We start from the raw sequence: 20,518 nt of genomic DNA on the forward strand, positions 1-20,518 counted from the left end.
TCTGCCTTTCCCATTGAGGAAAATGACTATTGTCACCTCCCCACTCTCAGCCTTGCTGAGCCTGATGTTGTAAAAAGAGAAAATGGATTGTTCTGTAAAAGCCAAACACAAACATTATACATAAATACATTTGCAAATGATCCATCCCATGTTAGATACTCAGTGTGTACTGCACTTAGAATGAGAACAGCACAACAAAACTATTAAATTTTAATGAAATGTCCCTTAAACAAAGCCTGATGACAGCTTAAAATTCCTTTTATATTAAACAAAGTCTCTGGATTGTTGGCTCTGGATATTTGTTGCAGCAAGCTGAATGCAAAATTTATGCCTCGGAGTATTTCTCAGACAGGCAGCCTGATGAGGCTCGGTTGTTAGGTTTTAGTTATCTTTTAGAATCTCGTTTTCTTCCAGTTATATTTATTGCTGTTACTCATGTAGCAAATTCTGTTGCAGTGTATATTACCACGTGTTGCTTTACCCCCTCACCCACACAGACACGCATGTTAGAGTGATATTTGCAATGTTTTACATTGCTGTAATTTAATCTATCTTAGCCTGAGGGGTCAATAGACAAACGCTGCTAATTTCAGACCCACATTTCAATGTTCAGTCATATGGAGTGATTATTGTCTTCAGACTAGCAGAGGGTCTTTCACACATGGCAGTAACTCCCATCCTCTTGTCTCTTCTGTGGATTCTAGTATTCGCATGTGATACTTTAATCCACTGTTCTACTAAGTCATGTATGACACTGTGCAGTAACACTGTGGGATTTAATGGAAATAATCCAGTCTCTCTCTCCTCTTTTTCCATTCAGTTTAGCAGAAGAGTTGTATCAGAAAGTCCAAAGACTCTTTGGTAAACCGCATCAGGCCACTGAAGACCTCAAGGCAGAGGTGACAATTAATTTTACTTATTTGTCTTCAGTTTTACTAAATGAATGGCTTAACACCTCCTTATCTTCTTTCTAAGATAAAAGAGAAGCTTTCGGACCATGAGGAGAAGCTCAGGGATGCCCATGGTCTGCTCATCTTTGCCCAGGGACAGACAAGTCTGGCTGGCTCACTGGCTTACCAAAACCAAGCTAACCTCACAGCCCTGGAGGTACAAGCACGAGTTTACATTGTGACCTCGTGTCCAAACTGTGTGTTTTGTGTATAACTGATATTTTGAGATGTCAGTTAGTTAAATGTTGTCATAATGTGGTAAGCAAAGCCTCTATGCCTCTTTAACTATCACACGATGGGGCGATCGTGGCTCAGGAGTTGGGCATTCGTCTTGTAATCGGAAGGTTGCCTGTTCGAGCCCCGGCTCCGACAATCTCGGTCATTGTGTCCTTGGGCAAGACACTTCACCCATTGCCTACTGGTGGTGGCCAGTGGCGCCAGTGTCCGGCAGCCTCGCCTCTGTCAGTGCGCCCCAGGGCGGCTGTGGCTACACTGTAGCTTGCCATCACCAGTGTGTGAATGTGTGTGTGAATGGGTGGATGATTGTGTATAGTTAAAGCGCTTTGGGGTCCTTAGGACCAAGTAAAGCGCTATACAAATACAGACCATTTAGACCATTGACAGTAGATTCTGTAAAAACACCCTTCTGTTGGCATTACAATTACTTGTCAATGTATTTGCCATATACTCTAAAGTGCTGAAGCAAGCAGTATTTCATAAAAACCGACTCTGAACCTGAATCATCTACATGAACACTGCTGTGTGATGTCTTTGTTACTCCCCATTTGTTCTGTACTTTCTACTGTGGCCTGGATAGCTACAGAAAAGAGCACCAAAATGACTGTTTGCACATTTTTGTACCCTTCCATGCACTTGAGAGAGACCAGTGCACAAATTTATGCTCATACCAATAAGCATGTTCCAGTCTTTAAGAAGTTGGGTCACAAAGTTAAAGGCACGAGGCCACACGTTACCCAATGTCTGATAGTAACGATAACGTTTTAAGTGTATTTTATTTCTGACTTTAGACATAAGACAATTAAATCTTTTAGTTTCTGTCTCCTAAACTGAAAAAACAATAAAAATGCTTAATAATCCCAAAGACTGAAATTCACCATCTATAAATCATTGATGCCACTTAATCTTATTTTGTTGAGAAGCCTTTTGCATGTGATTAATCATCAAGAAGGGCTTAGATGCAGCATAACCTCTAACAGAAAAAAATAGCAAACATTTATTGAATAGATTATCCTACATATCCTACAGGAAAGATTATACAGTCTTCTATCTCTGACACACTCAATCAATATAGTCTCACAGCAATTTCATTAAATGCACCTTGCTAGTTACGGCTCACTACCCCTTTTGCCCTCAGAACTGTCTTAATTCTTTGTGGCACAGATTCGACCCAGAAACACTGCTTAGAGATTTTGGTCCATATCAACCCAATGGCATCACACAGCTGCTGCAGAATTGCCAGCTGCACATCCATGATATAAATCTCCTAGTCCACCACATCGCAGAGGTTCTCTGTTGGATTGAGATCTGCTGACTGTGGAGGTCATTAAGCTCATTGTGATGAAACCAGTCTGAGATGATTTGGGTTTTGCGACATAGCACATTATCCAACTGGAAGCAGCCATCGGAATGTGGCTACACTGGGGTAAAGAGATGGACTTGACCTGCAACAATATTTGGGGAGGCTGTACTGTTTGAATGATGCTCGGTTGGTACTAAGAGGCTCAAAGTGTGCCTACAACATACCCCCCACACATTACACCACCACCACCAGCCTCAACCAGTGGTGTAAGGCCAGATGGATCCATGCTTTCATGTTTTTACCACCAACTCCTGACCCCACCATCTGAATCTGGTCCTGTTTTCTTTTAATGCAGAGGAAGCGATCTGCAGTCAGCGCAGTGAAACAGGAAGCACAGAAGGTTCTTAGAGAAGGAGAACGTCTACTGGGTGAAGCGAACCAGCTTTCTGACAACGTCAACAAAGAGATCGAGGTACGGAAATAAACCTTTCGTGCTCTGTAACACTTTAAACCTCTGTCCACTCTAGAATATTCTGCCTCAGGTTAGTTGTATTGCTTTTGTCTTCAAGAAAGTCAAATTTCAGTTCGGCACATATAATGTTATTGTTATGTTTTATTAGCATTAAAAGTCACTTTTATGTAGATCTGAGTCTCTGTTCTCTGTTCACAGGACTTGGAGGAAATGGCGAGTGAGCTCGGGGCTCTTCATGGCCGGCTGGATGACAGAGTCAGTCACCTCACTTATGGTTTGAGCGATGGTCGCCTGGCTTATCGCGTGCAGGATGCAGAGGAACATGCCAAGCAACTTAACAACTCTGCAGCCATTTTGGATGGGTAAAGGGAGTATACTTTTACAGTACAGAAAAGCACACACGTAGGCCCAGGTAGTATTTACTTCAGGCCGAGTGTGATTTTAAAACGGGTTCATGTTGCTTTCTTTCATGTTGTTGTCTTTTTTAATAACATTTGCTGGTTACAGCTTTTTATTCAGTTTCATGTAACTGTAAGTTAAATATCCAAATCGACTCTTAAGCGCTAAAAGCATACCATCATCAACTGCACGCTCAGCTTCACAGTTCAGTTAAGCTGGAATATATTATGCTCAAGTCCACCCAAAATCCAACTAATGGCAGTAAATGTTGAAACATGAAAAGTTCTGGAAATTCTCATTATAACTTCCAGTTTAATTTAACTGCTTACCAAAGTGTGTATAACAAATAGAATAGGAAATCAATGTCCATTTCTTCCTCTCCCCCCCCCCTCTTCACAGTATTTTGGCTGAAGCTAAAAACCTTTCCTTCAATGCGACAGCCGCCTTCAATGCCTACAGTAACATTAAAGCGAATGTTGATGCAGCAGAGAAGGAAGCAAAGGCAGCCAAACAGAGGGCGAGCGAGGCGCTGGCACTGGTAAGAGGACGTGCACTGTCACGTATGGAAACACATGCTGTATGTAACTCGCCCTGTATTCAGCTACTGTAGATACCAAGCACAAGCAGTTTAGCAATCCGGACCATGAAAGTGTTCTCTCAGCACAAAAGATAGTGTGTGTGTGTTTGTGTGTGTGTCGCATGCAGTGACAGTAATGTAAGCTTGTGCTCTCCATTAGTCATGGCTGAGGGATCAAAGCACAGCTCTGTCCCTCTTTCTCCTTCCCTCTCTTTCTCATTATCATGACTCACACCTGAATTCTTCCTTTTTCCTTCTTTTATTTTTTAATTTGTCCCGTTTCCTATTCCCTTTCTTTTTTTCCTTCTTTTTTTTTCTTTTTCCCTTGCACGTTTTACTTTTTTTTTAAACATTCACCTTCATCTTTGATTTTTTTTTCTCCATGTATTTCCTCTTCTCTCCTTTTTCACTTTAATTTCCTCTGAGCCAGTTCATTCGTCTGACCGTCATTCTGCTGATACTTTACCCTTCTCTTGTTGACTCATGCGGCTCGTTTGCTTTAATTTTTTCTTTTCCTTTGGCAAGTAATATGTAAAGGGCTAAAAGTGAAAAGCAAAGGGATGAAAAAATGATTCAAAGGGTTGAACACGGAGAAACAAAGTGATGAATAGTTAAGTAATTTGAATCCCTTTCTTAGAGGATCATTTAGCAATGCGAAGTAGTTATGCTTTGATCTTACAGTCGGTACCTCTGTATGCAGATTACTGCACCTCTACATTTTTTTTTTAAATTTGTGTGTGAACCCAAAAATACTTTATTCTGAGAGCATTTTAAGTCACACAATTTGCACTGTTGCTCCTTGTATGCAGGCTTTAGGTCCAGAGATCCCAGTAAAGGAAGCAGCTCGAGATGCCCTGCAGAAGAGTCATGTACTTTTGGATCAAGCTAAACAACTTCAAAATGAGGTCCAAGGTACTGTCGGTGTATGTGTATCCAGAATGTATATTATATACAGTGGGGCAAAAAAGTATTTAGTCAGCCACCGATTGTGCAAGTTCCCCCACCTAAAATGATGAGAGAGGTCAGTAATTTGCACCAGAGGTACACTTCAACTGTGAGAGACAGAATGTGAAAAAAAATCCATGAATCCACATGGTAGGATTTGTAAAGAATTTATTCGTAAATCAGGGTGGAAAATAAGTATTTGGTCAATAACAAAAATACAACTCAATACTTTGTAACATAACCTTTGTTGGCAATAACAGAGGTCAAACGTTTACTATAGGTCTTTACCAGGTTTGCACACACAGTAGCTGGTATTTTGGCCCATTCCTCCATGCAGATCTTCTCGAGAGCAGTGATGTTTTGGGGCTGTCGCCGAGCAACACGGACTTTCAACTCCCGCCACAGATTTTCTATGGGGTTGAGGTCTGGAGACTGGCTAGGCCACTCCAGGACTTTCAAATGCTTCTTACGGAGCCACTCCTTTGTTGCCCGGGCGGTGTGTTTTGGATCATTGTCATGTTGGAAGACCCAGCCTCGTTTCATCTTCAAAGTTCTCACTGATGGAAGGAGGTTTTGGCTCAAAATCTCACGATACATGGCCCCATTCATTCTGTCCTTAACACGGATCAGTCGTCCTGTCCCCTTGGCAGAAAAACAGCCCCATAGCATGATGTTTCCACCCCCATGCTTCACAGTAGGTATGGTGTTCTTGGGATGCAACTCAGTATTCTTCTTCCTCCAAACACGACGAGTTGAGTTTATACCAAAAAGTTCTACTTTGGTTTCATCTGACCACATGACATTCTCCCAATCCTCTGCTGTATCATCCATGTGCTCTCTGGCAAACTTCAGACGGGCCTGGACATGCACTGGCTTCAGCAGCGGAACACGTCTGGCACTGCGGGATTTGATTCCCTGCCGTTGTAGTGTGTTACTGATGGTGACCTTTGTTACTTTGGTCCCAGCTCTCTGCAGGTCATTCACCAGGTCCCCCCGTGTGGTTCTGGGATCTTTGCTCACCGTTCTCATGATCATTTTGACCCCACGGGATGAGATCTTGCGTGGAGCCCCAGATCGAGGGAGATTATCAGTGGTCTTGTATGTCTTCCATTTTCTGATGATTGCTCCCACAGTTGATTTTTTCACACCAAGCTGCTTGCCTATTGTAGATTCACTCTTCCCAGTCTGGTGCAGGTCTACAATACTTTTCCTGGTGTCCTTCGAAAGCTCTTTGGTCTTGGCCATGGCGGAGTTTGGAGTCTGACTGTTTGAGGCTGTGGACAGGTGTCTTTTATACAGATGATGAGTTCAAACAGGTGCCATTCATACAGGTAACGAGTGGGGGACAGAAAAGCTTCTTACAGAAGACGTTACAGGTCTGTGAGAGCCAGAGATTTTCCTTGTTTGAGGTGACCAAATACTTATTTTCCACCCTAATTTACGAATAAATTCTTTACAAATCCTACCATGTGGATTCATGGATTTTTTTTTCACATTCTGTCTCTCACAGTTGAAGTGTACCTCTGGTGCAAATTACTGACCTCTCTCATCATTTTAAGTGGGGGAACTTGCACAATCGGTGGCTGACTAAATACTTTTTTGCCCCACTGTATAATGCAAGAAATAGGTTCCTTATACAATATAAACAAGCCTTCCAATTTTAGAGCAGTGTATCTGATATCACTGTCGTCCTACATTTGCCTCTCTATGCCTTTTTCTCAGTCACTCTTTCCCATTAGGGAGGTGAGGGAAGTGATTTCATTAGCAGGCGGCCTTGGCTTTAAATCAAACCACCATCATCATTTATTTGTGTGTGTTGTGTGTGTGTAGAGAATGCAGCTGGTGTGGCCGGGCTGAAGGGCAGAGTTAAAGCAGCGAAAGACAAAACCAAAGACCTGCTGAAAGCTGTCAATGGAACCATGGCAACGCTCAACGCCATCCCCAACGGTATGATTGCATCATTGTGTGTGTGTGTGTGGGGGGGGGGGGGGGGGGGGGGGGGGCTGTGCATGCACACAAGTGTGGGCGAAAGATAAAGACAGAGTGGATCAATATCAGTGTGTGGATAGAGGTCAGTTGCTCGGGTAAACTCAACTTGACACATGTCAGTACTCACAGATACGCACTCGGAAATGCACTGCGGCGATAGCAAAGTTACTGAACTGAAGTGTTACACATGTTTGTGTTTGGATCGACACAAAGACAGCTCTCAAATGTAGCAATAGTAACAGTTCAACATGGAAACATTTGCCTTAAAAATAAATGAATATGAATAATAAAGAGATTTTTACAGGATTTCCCTAGTGTGATGTCACCGTCTGCTTAGAGCAAATATTCAGCGTGATACTTTTATAGTTTCAGTCTCAAACAATAAAATCTGTTCATAGACTGACCCTATGCAAGTGTTGTATCAAAACAAGCTGTGTTTTTATTCTGGAGACTTCTCACGTCCAGGATGATCAGAGCAGGGATTCACATTTAATCATCCAAGTTTCACTTTCTTTTACCAGGATGTCTAAGAACTATAATCCTTGATACTAAGTGATGAATTTAAAATTATTGTGCAGCGTGAACTGAGAGAGCATATATCTGTGTGCGCGCGTGTGTATGTATGTAATGTGATGCCATAATCAAACCAAATTAATGCCATTAATTGCTTTGTGGAACTTACAGAGTCCAGATCTGACCTAAGAGCTATCTTGTTATTTCTTTAATAACACATAAAAATGATAGTAAATAAACTGAACAGTAAAGTATATATTTGTTTAAAAATTTGGGTTTGCACAACATCAATGTAAATTATGGCAGTTACAGTACACATCTTTTATGTTTCATCCTTTGACAGACACAGCAGCTAGGCTAGCAGCCACAAAGGCTGTAGCAGCGGATGCTAACGCCACAGCCGTCGACGTCCTGGAGCGTCTTGGAGATTTGAACCTGCAACTTGGTGGACTAGAGCGCAACTACACTGATCTGAAGGAGACTGTCAGCGAAGCCAATCAGATGATCCAGGACCCTGAGAAAAACAGTAAAGTGCTTTTCTTTTGGTAGTTAGTATGCATAGTCTAATATTAGTAGGCAGGTAGTAACTAATTACTCTTTCTTTACTCTGAAAAGAGTGAGCTTTTGAACATTTTTGCAACTCTTACATCCTAATTTGATAAATTAATAACAAAATGTTGAAAATGATCAACTGGAACATTTCCAAACTTTTATCTTGTTGTTGTCTCAGATCTACGTAAATTCGAAATTGAAATTTGATATATTTCTCTCTGTTTCTCTTTTTTTCAATCCCCACAGCAATCAGTATGTATATTTCACTTACTTTAATTTGAGCACGTATTATACGTGGTGCACCAATACCATATTTTAATTGCAATATCTCATATATTTGTTTTGCTTAAATACAATAAATCACAGAGTTCATACTGTATTGAGTCAGCGCGCTCTTCAGTCAGTATCGCCTATGGCGGCATAGGCTGATTTCGACAGCAGTATTGGAGCACCACCCATTAATATTGTGATTATCTTTAATAGCTACACGGTAAACAATAGTTGCTTCTAATAAAGCCTCCATTCGGCATGAGCATGAGAGCTCTGCGCACTGCAAGGCATAGCACTTCTTTTTTTTAATTTTTATGTCTTCTCTTTATTTTTATCTTTCCTGGATCTTAAGCTGATACAATTTCTCCAAGTAAATAAATTAGAAGCAGTTCTCTTTGAATGCTGAGTTACACTAATTGTTTGGCTCTTACTGGCTTTGCCATCTTTCTGTCTCTTCCTCCACATTTCTCCTCCTCCAGTGATTTCCTCATCTACCATTATTTCGCTTCGTCTTCTGCAAGCTTTCTCTTTCTCTCAGCTGCAGTACTGTACCGAATAGTATCATGATAACAACTATGGTAGTGTTCTGTATCGTTGTATTTGATCTCTCTCTACCTTCAGTTCATGCTGCAGGAGCAAAAGTGAAGGATTTGGAGGACGAAGCTGACAGGCTGTTGGAGAAGCTGCAGCCAATCAAAAAGCTACAGGACAATTTGAGGCGCAACATCTCGCAAATAAAGGAACTGATTAACCAGGCCAGGAAACAAGCTAATTCAGTAAGTTGTTGACACACTGCCATGTACAACTCCTACTCATAGTTGTAGGAGATCACATGTTTGATAGTAGTTTAATGTTCTTGTGCAAGATTTATTATGATTTATTTGAACTTCCAGAAGCATTTGTGGCTGGCTAACACTTCGACAGGTTGACCAGGAGACAGTTGGACTGAATGTGTTTACATGTACGAGGCCCAGCCGTGGGTCTAGTAGGCTTGGTTTCTTTTGATGACTTTCTTCCACCTCACCCCTTGGAGCTATTTAGAAACATGTCGGTGCCCAGCGGTTGGTTAAAACTCTGTTGCAGGACTATATATGGCATAATAATTCAGGCATAATCTGCCTGCATTTATAAATTAGATATCAGTCTATCTGAGACTGATTGCTCTCAGTCCAAGTTGGACTTGGAGGCAAATACCAGATGTTTTTTTTTAAATACTTGTGTGTTATTATACAATATATAGGATAAATTCAAACTAAAATCGAAGATTCCTTTTTGTGGAAACATTCTTAATTCCTTCACTCTTTCTTCCTGTTTACAGATCAAAGTATCAGTGTCTTCGGGAGGTGACTGCCTCCGTAGTTACCGCCCTGACATCCGAAAGGGGAGGTATAATACCATCATTCTTCATGTCAAAACCACCACACCTGATAACCTGCTATTCTACCTGGGATCAGCCAAATATGTAAGCACGTCTCAGAAAAACACAGGAGCATAAAATCAAAAGTAGTTTGAACTTGTACAGGTTGTTCATTTCTAAACAAAAACCAAATCTATTGCCTTAAAAATGTGTCTTTATGTCACAATTTAAATATGAAAATGTTCATTTTTTTAAAAAATGTTTCATATCGATGCATTGTTCTCATTTAATTTAACACTCAGGTGCTATGTAGAGCACCATAACATATTTTTTTTCTCTTGAAGCGTTCTCGTGTACCATTAGTCTTGCATTAAAAAGCACACACACTTGTCTCTTTCCCATAAACCGGCCCTCTCACACACCTTACAGGTATTCCCAAAGTGGCTTGTCTAATATGTGAATAACTAATACACATTGACACATACTTGCAGGCACCCTATAAACATAGCACTAATTTAGGTCACCATGCTACTCCCAAGGTGTGCATACGTGTGGGTTTGGTTGTAAACACATGTGTGTATCTTGATGAGCAGCACCAATTAACAACAAGTTTATGTTGCCATGTACTTTAGCCTGATTTCCCCTGAGAAATCTTCACTGCATCTGACTGGAAAGTGTGGAACATTCATATGTGTGTGTTTGTGTGTCTCTACTATTTTCTGATGGTGAATAATTCAGTTTGTATAGTAATTTTGTGTGTGTGCATGCACGCCTCTTACATTTTTCTAATAGCGTGTAATACTAGTTGAATAGTAACGATGCTGCCCTGTGATCTCTACTAATGAATAATCGGCATTACCCTGGGGAGACGAGAAAGATTAGTGCATGCACTTTTGTGTCTGTGTATGCGTGTCATTTGTGTCTTCAAATGTGACCCCCTGATAATCTCTAATTGCGCATAATAATATATGAATTATAATTCTTGGTATGCACTTCAGCTGCAACATGAAGATGAGAGCATATGCTGAAAGTTCACCTTTTTTTTTCCATACTCATACATATGTAATAAGAGCATTAATCAAAATACAGCAAGATCCAGTAAAAATCCACTTACAAGGACAGATGGAGAAAAGGAAAGCTTTTGTAGCCCCGGAATAGATAAGAACTGGGTATAAAAGTGCTTCACTGTTCAATCATTCACATTTTAGTACATAAAACCGCTGTATAACTCCTACATTGTGTCATCTTAAAAGCATAGACTGTGTTTAAAAGACACCTGTATGGAGGGAAAAGTAAAGCCACTGCCCATCACTTTTTACCTTACAGTTTGCCACTAATGGACATTATAGGCTCTGGTTTCATAGGTCACTCTATGCTAGGACATTTCCAACAACGTTATGTAGGTAGTTGCTTCAGTTGCTCATAGTTTAACTCTGTAGCTGATTGCTCCACATGCAGCTATTTTGTGGTCGAAACAAGTTGCTCAATTTCACCGGCATACTGTGGTCTTACCATGCATAACTTCAAGCCTGTATATAGCTTACATGTTATTTCTCTTGTAAATCATTTTAACAGGGGTACCTTTATTGGCTTCACCACAGATCCCAGCTTGCTAAGGAGCTAAAGCATGATTGTTGGTTGTCCATTTCTAAACAAAAACCAGTATAAATATTACCACTGCACGTTACGTTGTTATTTGCAGAATTCTAGTAGATAAATGATTCCACATTCACAAAGGTGAGAGGTGTACCACATAACCTCTGAGATTTGTGTGGTCTGATAATCACTTTGAATATATTGTTTGAATTAAAGCCTAAATCTGAGAACAATGCAGATTTTTATAAAGCATGCAAAACTATAGAGAATCTGATTACATTGGCAGCATCTGGAAAAGGTTTTGGATAAATTGGAAGAATGCCTAAGATTTATTATCAAATTTCAAAAAATATATATTCTTGCAATAAAATTACAACCTTTAAACTACCTTTACTGTCCTCCAAACCCTTTTGTTTAAAAAAAAAAAGTGGTTAGCTGTGTCACCTCAAAGCAGGAGGGTCGTGGGTTTGAATCCACCAATTTGCTGGGGCCTTCCTGTGTGAGGTTTGCATATTCTCCCTGTCACTGTCAGGGTTCCCTCTGGGTATTCTGACTTCCTATTACCATGTTAGAACAATTGGAGAATAGGTGAAAACTGGCCATAGGTATGAATATGAGCATAAATGGTTTTCCCTACCTCTCCCCCTATGACACCTGGAGTATGCTTCAGAATCACCGTGACCCTGAACACTGTATATCTCGAGTTTTCTCCAAGTATTTTTGAATGTTTCATAAACTGTCAACTTATTCATGTGCATTACCCACAATTACATAAAATCAGTATCTGTATTCATCTTGTTAAGCACTTAGCACAGTAACCTTAACCTAAAATAAATCACAACAATGCAGTTTATTCAGCATGTGTCTACTTTGTCTCAGGTTGATTTCTTGGCATTGGAGATGCGCAAGGGGAAGGTGAATTTCCTTTGGGATGTGGGTTCAGGTGTGGGGAGGGTCGAATATCCCCATCACACCATCCATGATGGAAACTGGCACAGGATCGAGGCGTCTCGGTAAGAAGAGCGCACTCATTCATGTGTATGGAAATGTGCTGTACCTTTGACACGTATGGTTTAAAAACTGATGTTACATCTTACATTTAAGGAGTTTTGAGAAGACAATAATAAGAAAACATGTGTACACCCACACACAATCACAAGAAAGGGGTATAACAAAAGAAAGTTACTGTACTTATCTATACATGTCTGTATAGATGTATATAGCTAATTAGTTTTCTACATTTCTTTATATTTTTTTTGTCTGTGATCCCGTCTAACCACAAGCAACAGTTGTAACCGACAGTTGTTGCAGAAATAAACCAACAGTTACCTAAGGACATCTTCTCATTCATGCTACTGTGGAAAACGCACTGTTTCACTTGGGAAATCAAGAGATTGCAGGATGTCAGCCTGTGGCACATCATTGCATAGATACAGTGTAATCTAACAAACTAGTTTTCTCTGTGAAAGCTGCAGCGATGTTTTATGCAAGACCATCTAACATCAGGCCAATTCACACAAAGGAGATGGCCCATTTGCACCATGTATTTCTATCTGAGAAATTTCCCAAAGGTGTCTTCCAGTGGAATCACGCAGACTATCGGTCTTAAGTGTTCCCCTACACAATGTAGAAATCTTGACTTTAAACTCCAAGGTGGCCAGCTGATTTTGCCATACATCTCAAAGTTTTCACTGCAACAAAACTGGCTCCACACTCTGTTTCTATCATTCTTCTTTAGCACCAAGAGTTTATAAAAACTGATTCCAAATGGCTTCAGTCATAACAAATCTCTTCCAGGCAGTACAGAATGCCAAGCAAAAAGACAACAAACCCTCTTCTCATTCTCTCAATACAGTAATGGGTTGAATGGTACCATATCAGTATATCCTCTGGAAGGCTCTATGGCTGGTATGATGCCGACCCCGGCCAGTGCCAACTCGCCCACGGCCTTCACCATCTTGGATGTAGACCAGAACGCCTACCTGTTTGTGGGAGGGATATTCGGCTCTGTCAAGGTGCCTGTCTGTCTGTCTCAAAACATGAAGAACCTGTCTTCCTGCTGTGTTTTCTCATGATTATCTTTTTTCTGTTTGTCTTTTAGAAAGCAGAGACAGTAAGAACAAATACTTTCACAGGCTGCATGGGGGAAACCTACCTGGATGGTAAACCTATTGGACTGTGGAACTACAGAGAGAGAGAGGGAGACTGTAAGGGATGTGTCGTCAGGTATACAGTCACAATTTAATTAGAAGTTAATTATTTTATTCTTCCTTACTGATATTGATAGTGTAGTCTTTTTATTACTCCCAGTTGTATTCCTAATCGTAGATATGTAAAGAACATTTTATACAGGAACTAGGATTTATTTATAAAAACAGCTGTCTTTTGCAGATATTCTGGTTGGTCTAATATTCAAGTGAGCGTTTCATTGTCTCGCCTACTTTGCATTTAATTATTTGTGACCTTTCAAACTCAGGCAGTAGGACAGGAAACAAAGCAGTTGTAAATTGGTCCTTTTTTTGTAGCCCCCAGCGCTCCCACGGTGAAGGGACCGTTCAACTGGATGGAGAAGGCTACGCTGCAGTGGGACGACCCACCAGGTGGAACCCAAATGTCTCCACCATCACTTTCAAGTTCCGCACGTTCTCCTCTGATGCTCTGCTCATGTATATGGCAGCTGAAGACATGGTATGTGTTTAATATGGTATTAATACCATGATGGAGACAGATATTTTGTTTATTGTGTAAGTTGTGAGGCTTTTTAAAATTTATTTAGACAGTACAAATACTGTAAAAAGTACATCAAACAATCAAACAGGTGTCATGCTCTTACTGCTTGTGTCTTATGAAAATTAAAAAGAAAACATTACAGTTCTCTTTATGTGACATTAAGAATAGTGTCCAAATCTGCTGTTTTATTGAGCAGTCAAGATTTGATTAATTGATAAAATAATTTTAACCATTTTCTTCAGTCTAGTCCATATTGGGACCCTTTGCAGTATATTTTACACAGTGTTGTTAAATCCTATCTTTTCAGACTCGTGCTGTTATTGATTTGTACTGAATTTGAAACGCCAGAGTGTCACAGCAGTCTCTCCCTGTTTGATGCTCTCTGCAGAAGGACTTCATGTCTCTGGAGCTGTCAGAGGGTAAAGTGAAGGTTAACTTTGACCTTGGATCTGGAGTTGGAAGTGCCAACTCATCTAAGCGCCATAATGATGGCCACTGGAAATCCCTCACCATGTCGAGGAACAAGAAACTATGTAAGCCTTCTAATATAACCTGAGCTGTGAATCAATGGAACAGATAAATTAGAGGGCATACATATACAATCTCTCCGTGTTCTGTTGCTGATAATGTATCTTCAACTCTTAACAAAGCCACGGTGTCCATAGTAGACGTCGACAGCAGTGACGAGGAAAAGATTGTGGCCACATCTCTGGGGTCAGCTACTGGTCTGAACCTTAAGGAGCACCAGAAAATCTATTTTGGGGGTCTGCCAACGATTGGAAATTACAGGTACGCATAAAGTGCTGTAATTTACGTTGGTTCAGTTTATAAAAGCTTACATGATGTTCTGTGTGAGAGCTGCATATTGTTTTGCATTTGATTTACAGAAATGCTCTTTAATATTTTTGAATGTTTCATTTGCGTTAATTCATATAGTTTCCTCATGGGAAAGTTATTTTGACACTTTGAGGCAGTTAAAGTAGTAACAGACCAAACCTCCGCTCCAACATATCCATTATGTGGGATAATGCTTGCTACTAAGCACAAATACATTTTTATCCTATTTCTAAGCCCCATTCCAGAAATAGGATAACAATTAGGTCAGTGAAGACTCTGAGTTTGTTAACCCTGAGATGAGAGAAACGCCATATGTTCTGATCTGAGAGTTAACTTCAACTTTGAGCCTGTAACCGGGGTAACCTACTCACTGGCAGGATTTCTTCAACTTAGTTTAGCTCCTCCCCTCCTCCTGCACCTGAATCAGCTGTCTGACACCAGCTATCAAACCTCATAGCAGAGTGAATTAAATGGCATAAACATTAAAAACAACTTGACCAGTTCAATGATCAAAGTAAAGATGGCAAGTTGAATTGAAGGTTTAGTTTAAGAATGTTAACATGTTTACCATATGGTTGTGTGTTTGCTAATGCTTGAATGTCATGTTCCTTCTTAACAGCATCGCAGCCAGGTAAATGAATGAATAAATAAATAAATAAATACATTTTATAATCAAGCACAATAAAAAAAATCAACTGTATTCACTATTGAGCTGTGCATGAGGCTGACCTGCTGATAATGCTGTACAGCCCACACTGAATGTACGTTTGTTTGTTGGCTGGACTCTCAGAAATCACTTTTTCTATCCTTTGTTAATCTGAATTTGACGTTTGTTCAACAACATTTTGGTGGAATAACTCATATGAATAACTCCCTTCCATATTTTATTGGCATATTCAGTAGATTTAGATGTTAATCTACTTCCTGACATTTTCGAGATTGATGGGTAACTTAAAAAAAAGTGTATTATGCTGCTAAAAGACTGTTTATTGCAGTCGTTGACGAGGATTATCATATGCTGGATAATTTTTAAGAACTTTCTCTTCAATAACAGATACTCATCTTGAAATGAGTAATATAGAAAAATATCCCATTGCATTTGTATGGACAAACGACATATTCAGATTATTCTTGTTGATTTTTAGGTATCACTCTGCTTGCGAATTCACTGCTGCAGTAATTCACTTCTACAAGAGCAGACTGACCATTATTATGATTATTGAATACTCCAAAGTAAAACTGTCTTACACTTCATGTAGGTCAGAGGTCATTCTGAAGAGGTATGCGGGCTGTCTTCGGGACATTGAAATCTCCAGAACGCCATATAACCTTCTGAGCAGCTCAGATTATACTGGTGTGACTAAAGGATGTAATGTAGAGGTAAGTGAGCTTTTATGAAACATCCCGTATGATTGCTGACCCTCTGGTTACAGTATTATATATTTTAGATTTGCCATATATAGAGAGAGATGTGTGAATGGGTCAGGTCGGCGAATATGTACATATAATTAACATAACATCCACTAAATGGGGAATCTGAAAAGGCATTAAAATCTGTTGATTGGATGACCTTGAAATTCTACAGCTTTTTTTTCAACAGCACATGTCACTTTCATTCTGATTTGCCTTTCACTCGGTTGCTTCTTTATGTAGGAAGATGGTTTCCGCACAAAGAATAAAATAAAAAGGCACAGACGTGTTTAATCTGCAGTACCCTTTCATATTCATGTTCCTCTCACAGACACAAACTATGCATTATGTATTAATCAGTGCATTTGTAAGAATATACACACTTCTTAAATTGCTTTTTATATTTTAATCTTTCAAGCCTATTATGCAAACACACTCATGGAGCTTTCAACAGCCATGCAAGGTTTTCACCATGACTAGTGCTATTCATTTACTTATAAAAAAAAATGCAGCCAAAGCGTATCAAGGCCCGGAGAATGTTGAAGAAGATTGCTGAAGGTCTTTCTCTTGTTTTCTCCGTGTGGTGGTGGTAGAGAGGAGGTCAAAGGCTGGGGACCTTCGTCTTTTGGAAAAAAGCAAGTCGTTATTATGTGAATGATTTAAAATAAAGACTTAGTTTAAGCATAGTATAAAGTCAGGTTAAGGTTAGATGTAGGCAGTTAGTGGTTGTAAGAAAAAAGAAAGAAAGAAAGAAAGAAAAAGTCCTTATTAAAGTAATAAAACCACATGTGGGTAGTAGGTATGTTAAATAGAGGGGGAGAATTTCATTTTTACAACTACCGTAACAAAAGGAAAGCTGGATGATGATGCACCAGAAAGTCTGTGTGAAACAGCGTGCCACTAAAATGTGTTGCTGTTCTTTGAAAAACCTTGACTAAAATATCAGAAAGTCATATAAATTTGATCAACTACATTCAGACTTGTGTAGTCGTTTTTACTCTTTTCTGTTTGACTTCTGCATTGTAGGCATGATGAATGGTGCTGAACTAAATAACTGATCTGTCCATTGACAAAATACATGTCAAGTGAAACTGTTTCTTCTTTGTTTGCAGAACCTGCACACAGTCAGTTTCTCTAAGCCAGGATACATGGAGCTGAGTGGTCTGTCGCTGGCCGTTGACACAGAGATCAGCCTGTCATTCAGCACTCTAGAAGACACTGGGACCATACTGCTGGCAGTAGGCGGAGGGTCACCAAACAAACAGAAGGTTATTGTTATTTTATTAGGGTTTTTTTTTTGGTCCATCTGTTTTACTCACTGAGTCACTCCAATACAATATACTTCTTAAATCTGAGTTGATCAAGTTCCTCATTCTGTTATAGTTGTAAGATATTTCTCATGGGTGGGGAACAGTGTAAAATGGAGAGTAGCTTCATTTGAAATTAAATACTCATTCACCACTAATCACTCAAATCTTTCTCTATTGTCACCAGTTTGTGTTCAATATTTTTTCAGAAAATAGTTTAAAAATTGTTAAGTTGTTGTTAATAATTGCCATAAAATCTAATAAAACTGCAAGAATGTACAGTATAATCATTTATTTTAAATATAGTACATATATAGAATTTATGTAATATGGAAGTGAAATACAATATAAAAATTGTTTGGTATATTGTTTCAGTCCATCTTTGTATTTGTGCTAAAGAAACATTTCGAAAACATCCATTTGACTTTAAAGGGTTAAAACAATGTTTGCTGTGTAGTGACAAAATTTGCCAGTGTGTGCATGGTAACATAACAGCGTGCCTGTTGTCTAATAATATGGCTTCTATTAAAAACCTTGTAATGCAAGCTCAGTTTTTTCTGGTTAAGTTTCTTGCACATCTGCCCCTTTTATGGTACAGTTAAACTATGGAAAACAGCAAAGCCAAAACTATTGTGAGCGTTTGCATTGAAATTGTAATACAAACAGCTGCAGAGCAGCTGAGCTACAAATTGATCGCAAACTGTCTGCGTCTATAAATTTATGGCAATAATTTGCCAATCTGTGTGAGTGTTTTCAGTCTGGTCAAGGTGGACTCAAGTGACTCACTTGAGTAATCGCATTACTCAAGTGAGTAATCCAGTGTAACTGTACCATTAGGTAATGATAGCACTTTATGATAAAGCATTGTGAAGCTATTAGTAAGGTGTTAGCAAGTGCTTAATTCATCATTGATACAGCATTATTTCTCCTTAAGGCCATTTATGAATACAGATATATGATCATGATTCATGACTCAAAGCTGTGCATGGTGTAAGAGTAGCAGATAGATAAACATCTCTGTTTATAAATGACATACCAAGGCGGAGTAATATGTATGTAAAGAATAAATTAAGCACTTCCCAATACCGTACTAATGCTTAATAGTGTGACATTATTAGAAAGTGCTACCAAGGCAGTATCAGAAAACTTATTGGAAGAATCTGTGCACAATAACATTGTTCTGAATATCTTTCCAATCCAGGCCCGCTCCACAAGCCTTTCAAAGTCCAAGAGGAAGAGAAGACAGTCAGGAGAGGTGGGTTCACCAAGCACAGTTTGGACCCAAATGCTGTCTTGTTTGCCTAAGTGAATGGCAGTTACATAAGTGCATATTAATGAGATTTGCAGTTTTTGGCAACTGAGCTAATGGGATTGTTGTTTTCCAAAATGCACACTCTTACTTATACACACCCATAGATGTGCAAAGACTCATACACACCTTTAGTAGCTGTTGTGGATGTTCATTGTATAGTGGCGATCTTAGCTTTTAGCTGACTTTGCCAGTGCGTCCACACAGTCACACAAGCAACTTTTCTGTAAGTGAATTAAGTTTCCATGAGTGCATATTAATGAGATTTGAATCTGTTGGCAACTACACTGATTAGATTGTTTCACAGCTAAAACACCTTTTTTTCCACGTGCACACACACATGTGCACACATGCTTGTCAACCCTAGCCAGTGCTAAATAATTAAATCCATTATTTTAACTCCCCTGAAAACACCATGGGCAGCATGTCATATTTGCAGCTGTGTGTGTTTGTATGTGCACGTAAGGGGTTTGTGTGTCATATCAGGTGTGAGGATGGCACTCACACGCGTGCAAATTTAAATGTGTGTCGTGTTTTTGTGTGTGAGAGAGGTAGAGAGGACAGAGGGTTACCTCTAGCTTATCCATCATCACTGGTTGTTAGGCACATAAATCTATTTTTACTAACTATGCTGGCAGGCACAGCATTTGTGTGTATGTGTGCGCCTCTGTACGTGCGTGTGTGGAGAAAGGTTAAGCGAGGTTAAAAACACCATCAACTCAACTTGGCCCTGACTAATGGCTGTTTTAGAGAGGGACACAGAGAGAAGGGGACAGGAGACAAAGGATGGAGGGATGGAGGAGAGAGATTTAGAGGTGAAAGTAAGGATAGAGAAGTAAGAACAAAGCTAAAAAGAAAGGAAATGAGATGATGGGGAGGATAGTCTGCTGTGGGAGAGAACAAAAATTGAAAAAATGAAAAGAGCTGGGAGCAAAAAAATGAAAGGACGGGCACAGAGGAGAGGTAAGAAGAAAAGAGGTGGAAGAATATCTTAGATGAAAAACAGTAGATTGTTTTTAAGCTGGCCAATAAAGAAAGAAAAACAAATAATCACCTGTAGGTAAAAGATGGAGACCACCATGACGTCACAGAATATTTGTAAGCATTTGAGCCACGGCGACTTTAACCCTTTAAGACCATAGAGCCAAGTCCGCCAGAACTTATCTTTATATTTTTACATGCTGTAGTGCCATTTGTGGGAGCATTTCAAGTTGCTATACATCAATACAACTGTCATATACCAAATTTTAATAATATGTATGCATTAAGGCCATAGTAACTACATAAATTGCAAAAAAAAGTGCAATAAACTACAAAAAAATGAAAATCGTTTTAGGGGTTTTTTTTGTTTTTGTTTTTGTTTTTTTACATATATTTCTAGTTAGAGAAATTTAAGAGGTTTGTCCCTCAAAACTGTAAATACAAAAAAGTTGCACAAAATAGTTTCCCACCACAGGAAATTTATTTTTTACTGTCTTCATAGTTTGATTTTTGAGATACACCAATTTTTATATACTGCAGGAAAACTGAAAATAACGCAAAACAGAGCGTGCCCGCTTCAACCAGTCTTAAAGGGTTCAAATGAAAACTAATAGCCCTGCAAAACTGTACTGTTGCAACCTGTCGGTCAAAATATAGCCACACTCCTGAATTATACCCTGTTTTTTTCACCAGATTTTCACTATAGTTGTACATTCAATATTTCACATGAGTAGTGATTGACAGTATAAACTTACTAGGAATGTGTTTACTGAGGATATAGTGA

General features: G+C 39.4%; 1 protein-coding gene across 10 annotated transcripts in view; it reads left to right on the forward strand.

Annotated features, from left to right (window-relative positions):
• The window catches only part of lama2 (laminin, alpha 2), a 235,175-nt gene that overhangs the window by 195,074 nt on the left and 19,583 nt on the right, over positions 1-20,518 (forward strand). For 5 of the 10 annotated variants that reach the window (XM_042222720.1, XM_005935361.3, XM_042222721.1 and 2 more), the window contains 21 exons: positions 821-899; positions 976-1,107; positions 2,846-2,962; positions 3,161-3,324; positions 3,761-3,899; positions 4,748-4,850; positions 6,714-6,830; positions 7,729-7,911; positions 8,184-8,189; positions 8,829-8,983; positions 9,526-9,669; positions 12,040-12,173; positions 13,016-13,175; positions 13,262-13,386; positions 13,686-13,848; positions 14,279-14,423; positions 14,541-14,679; positions 15,347-15,358; positions 15,987-16,107; positions 17,250-17,405; positions 18,646-18,699. In XM_042222720.1, the coding sequence (XP_042078654.1) occupies positions 821-899; positions 976-1,107; positions 2,846-2,962; positions 3,161-3,324; positions 3,761-3,899; positions 4,748-4,850; positions 6,714-6,830; positions 7,729-7,911; positions 8,184-8,189; positions 8,829-8,983; positions 9,526-9,669; positions 12,040-12,173; positions 13,016-13,175; positions 13,262-13,386; positions 13,686-13,848; positions 14,279-14,423; positions 14,541-14,679; positions 15,347-15,358; positions 15,987-16,107; positions 17,250-17,405; positions 18,646-18,699 (2,548 nt within the window). The remainder of the gene's footprint in view (positions 1-820; positions 900-975; positions 1,108-2,845; positions 2,963-3,160; positions 3,325-3,760; positions 3,900-4,747; positions 4,851-6,713; positions 6,831-7,728; positions 7,912-8,183; positions 8,190-8,828; positions 8,984-9,525; positions 9,670-12,039; positions 12,174-13,015; positions 13,176-13,261; positions 13,387-13,685; positions 13,849-14,278; positions 14,424-14,540; positions 14,680-15,346; positions 15,359-15,986; positions 16,108-17,249; positions 17,406-18,645; positions 18,700-20,518) is intronic. The other 5 variants (XM_042222719.1, XM_014337832.2, XM_014337833.2 and 2 more) reach the window with 3 other exon arrangements.

Source organism: Haplochromis burtoni, unplaced genomic scaffold (genome assembly GCF_018398535.1).
Source record: "Haplochromis burtoni strain Fernald_Lab_line unplaced genomic scaffold, NCSU_Asbu1 Contig_92, whole genome shotgun sequence".
Classification (NCBI taxonomy): domain Eukaryota; kingdom Metazoa; phylum Chordata; class Actinopteri; order Cichliformes; family Cichlidae; genus Haplochromis; species Haplochromis burtoni.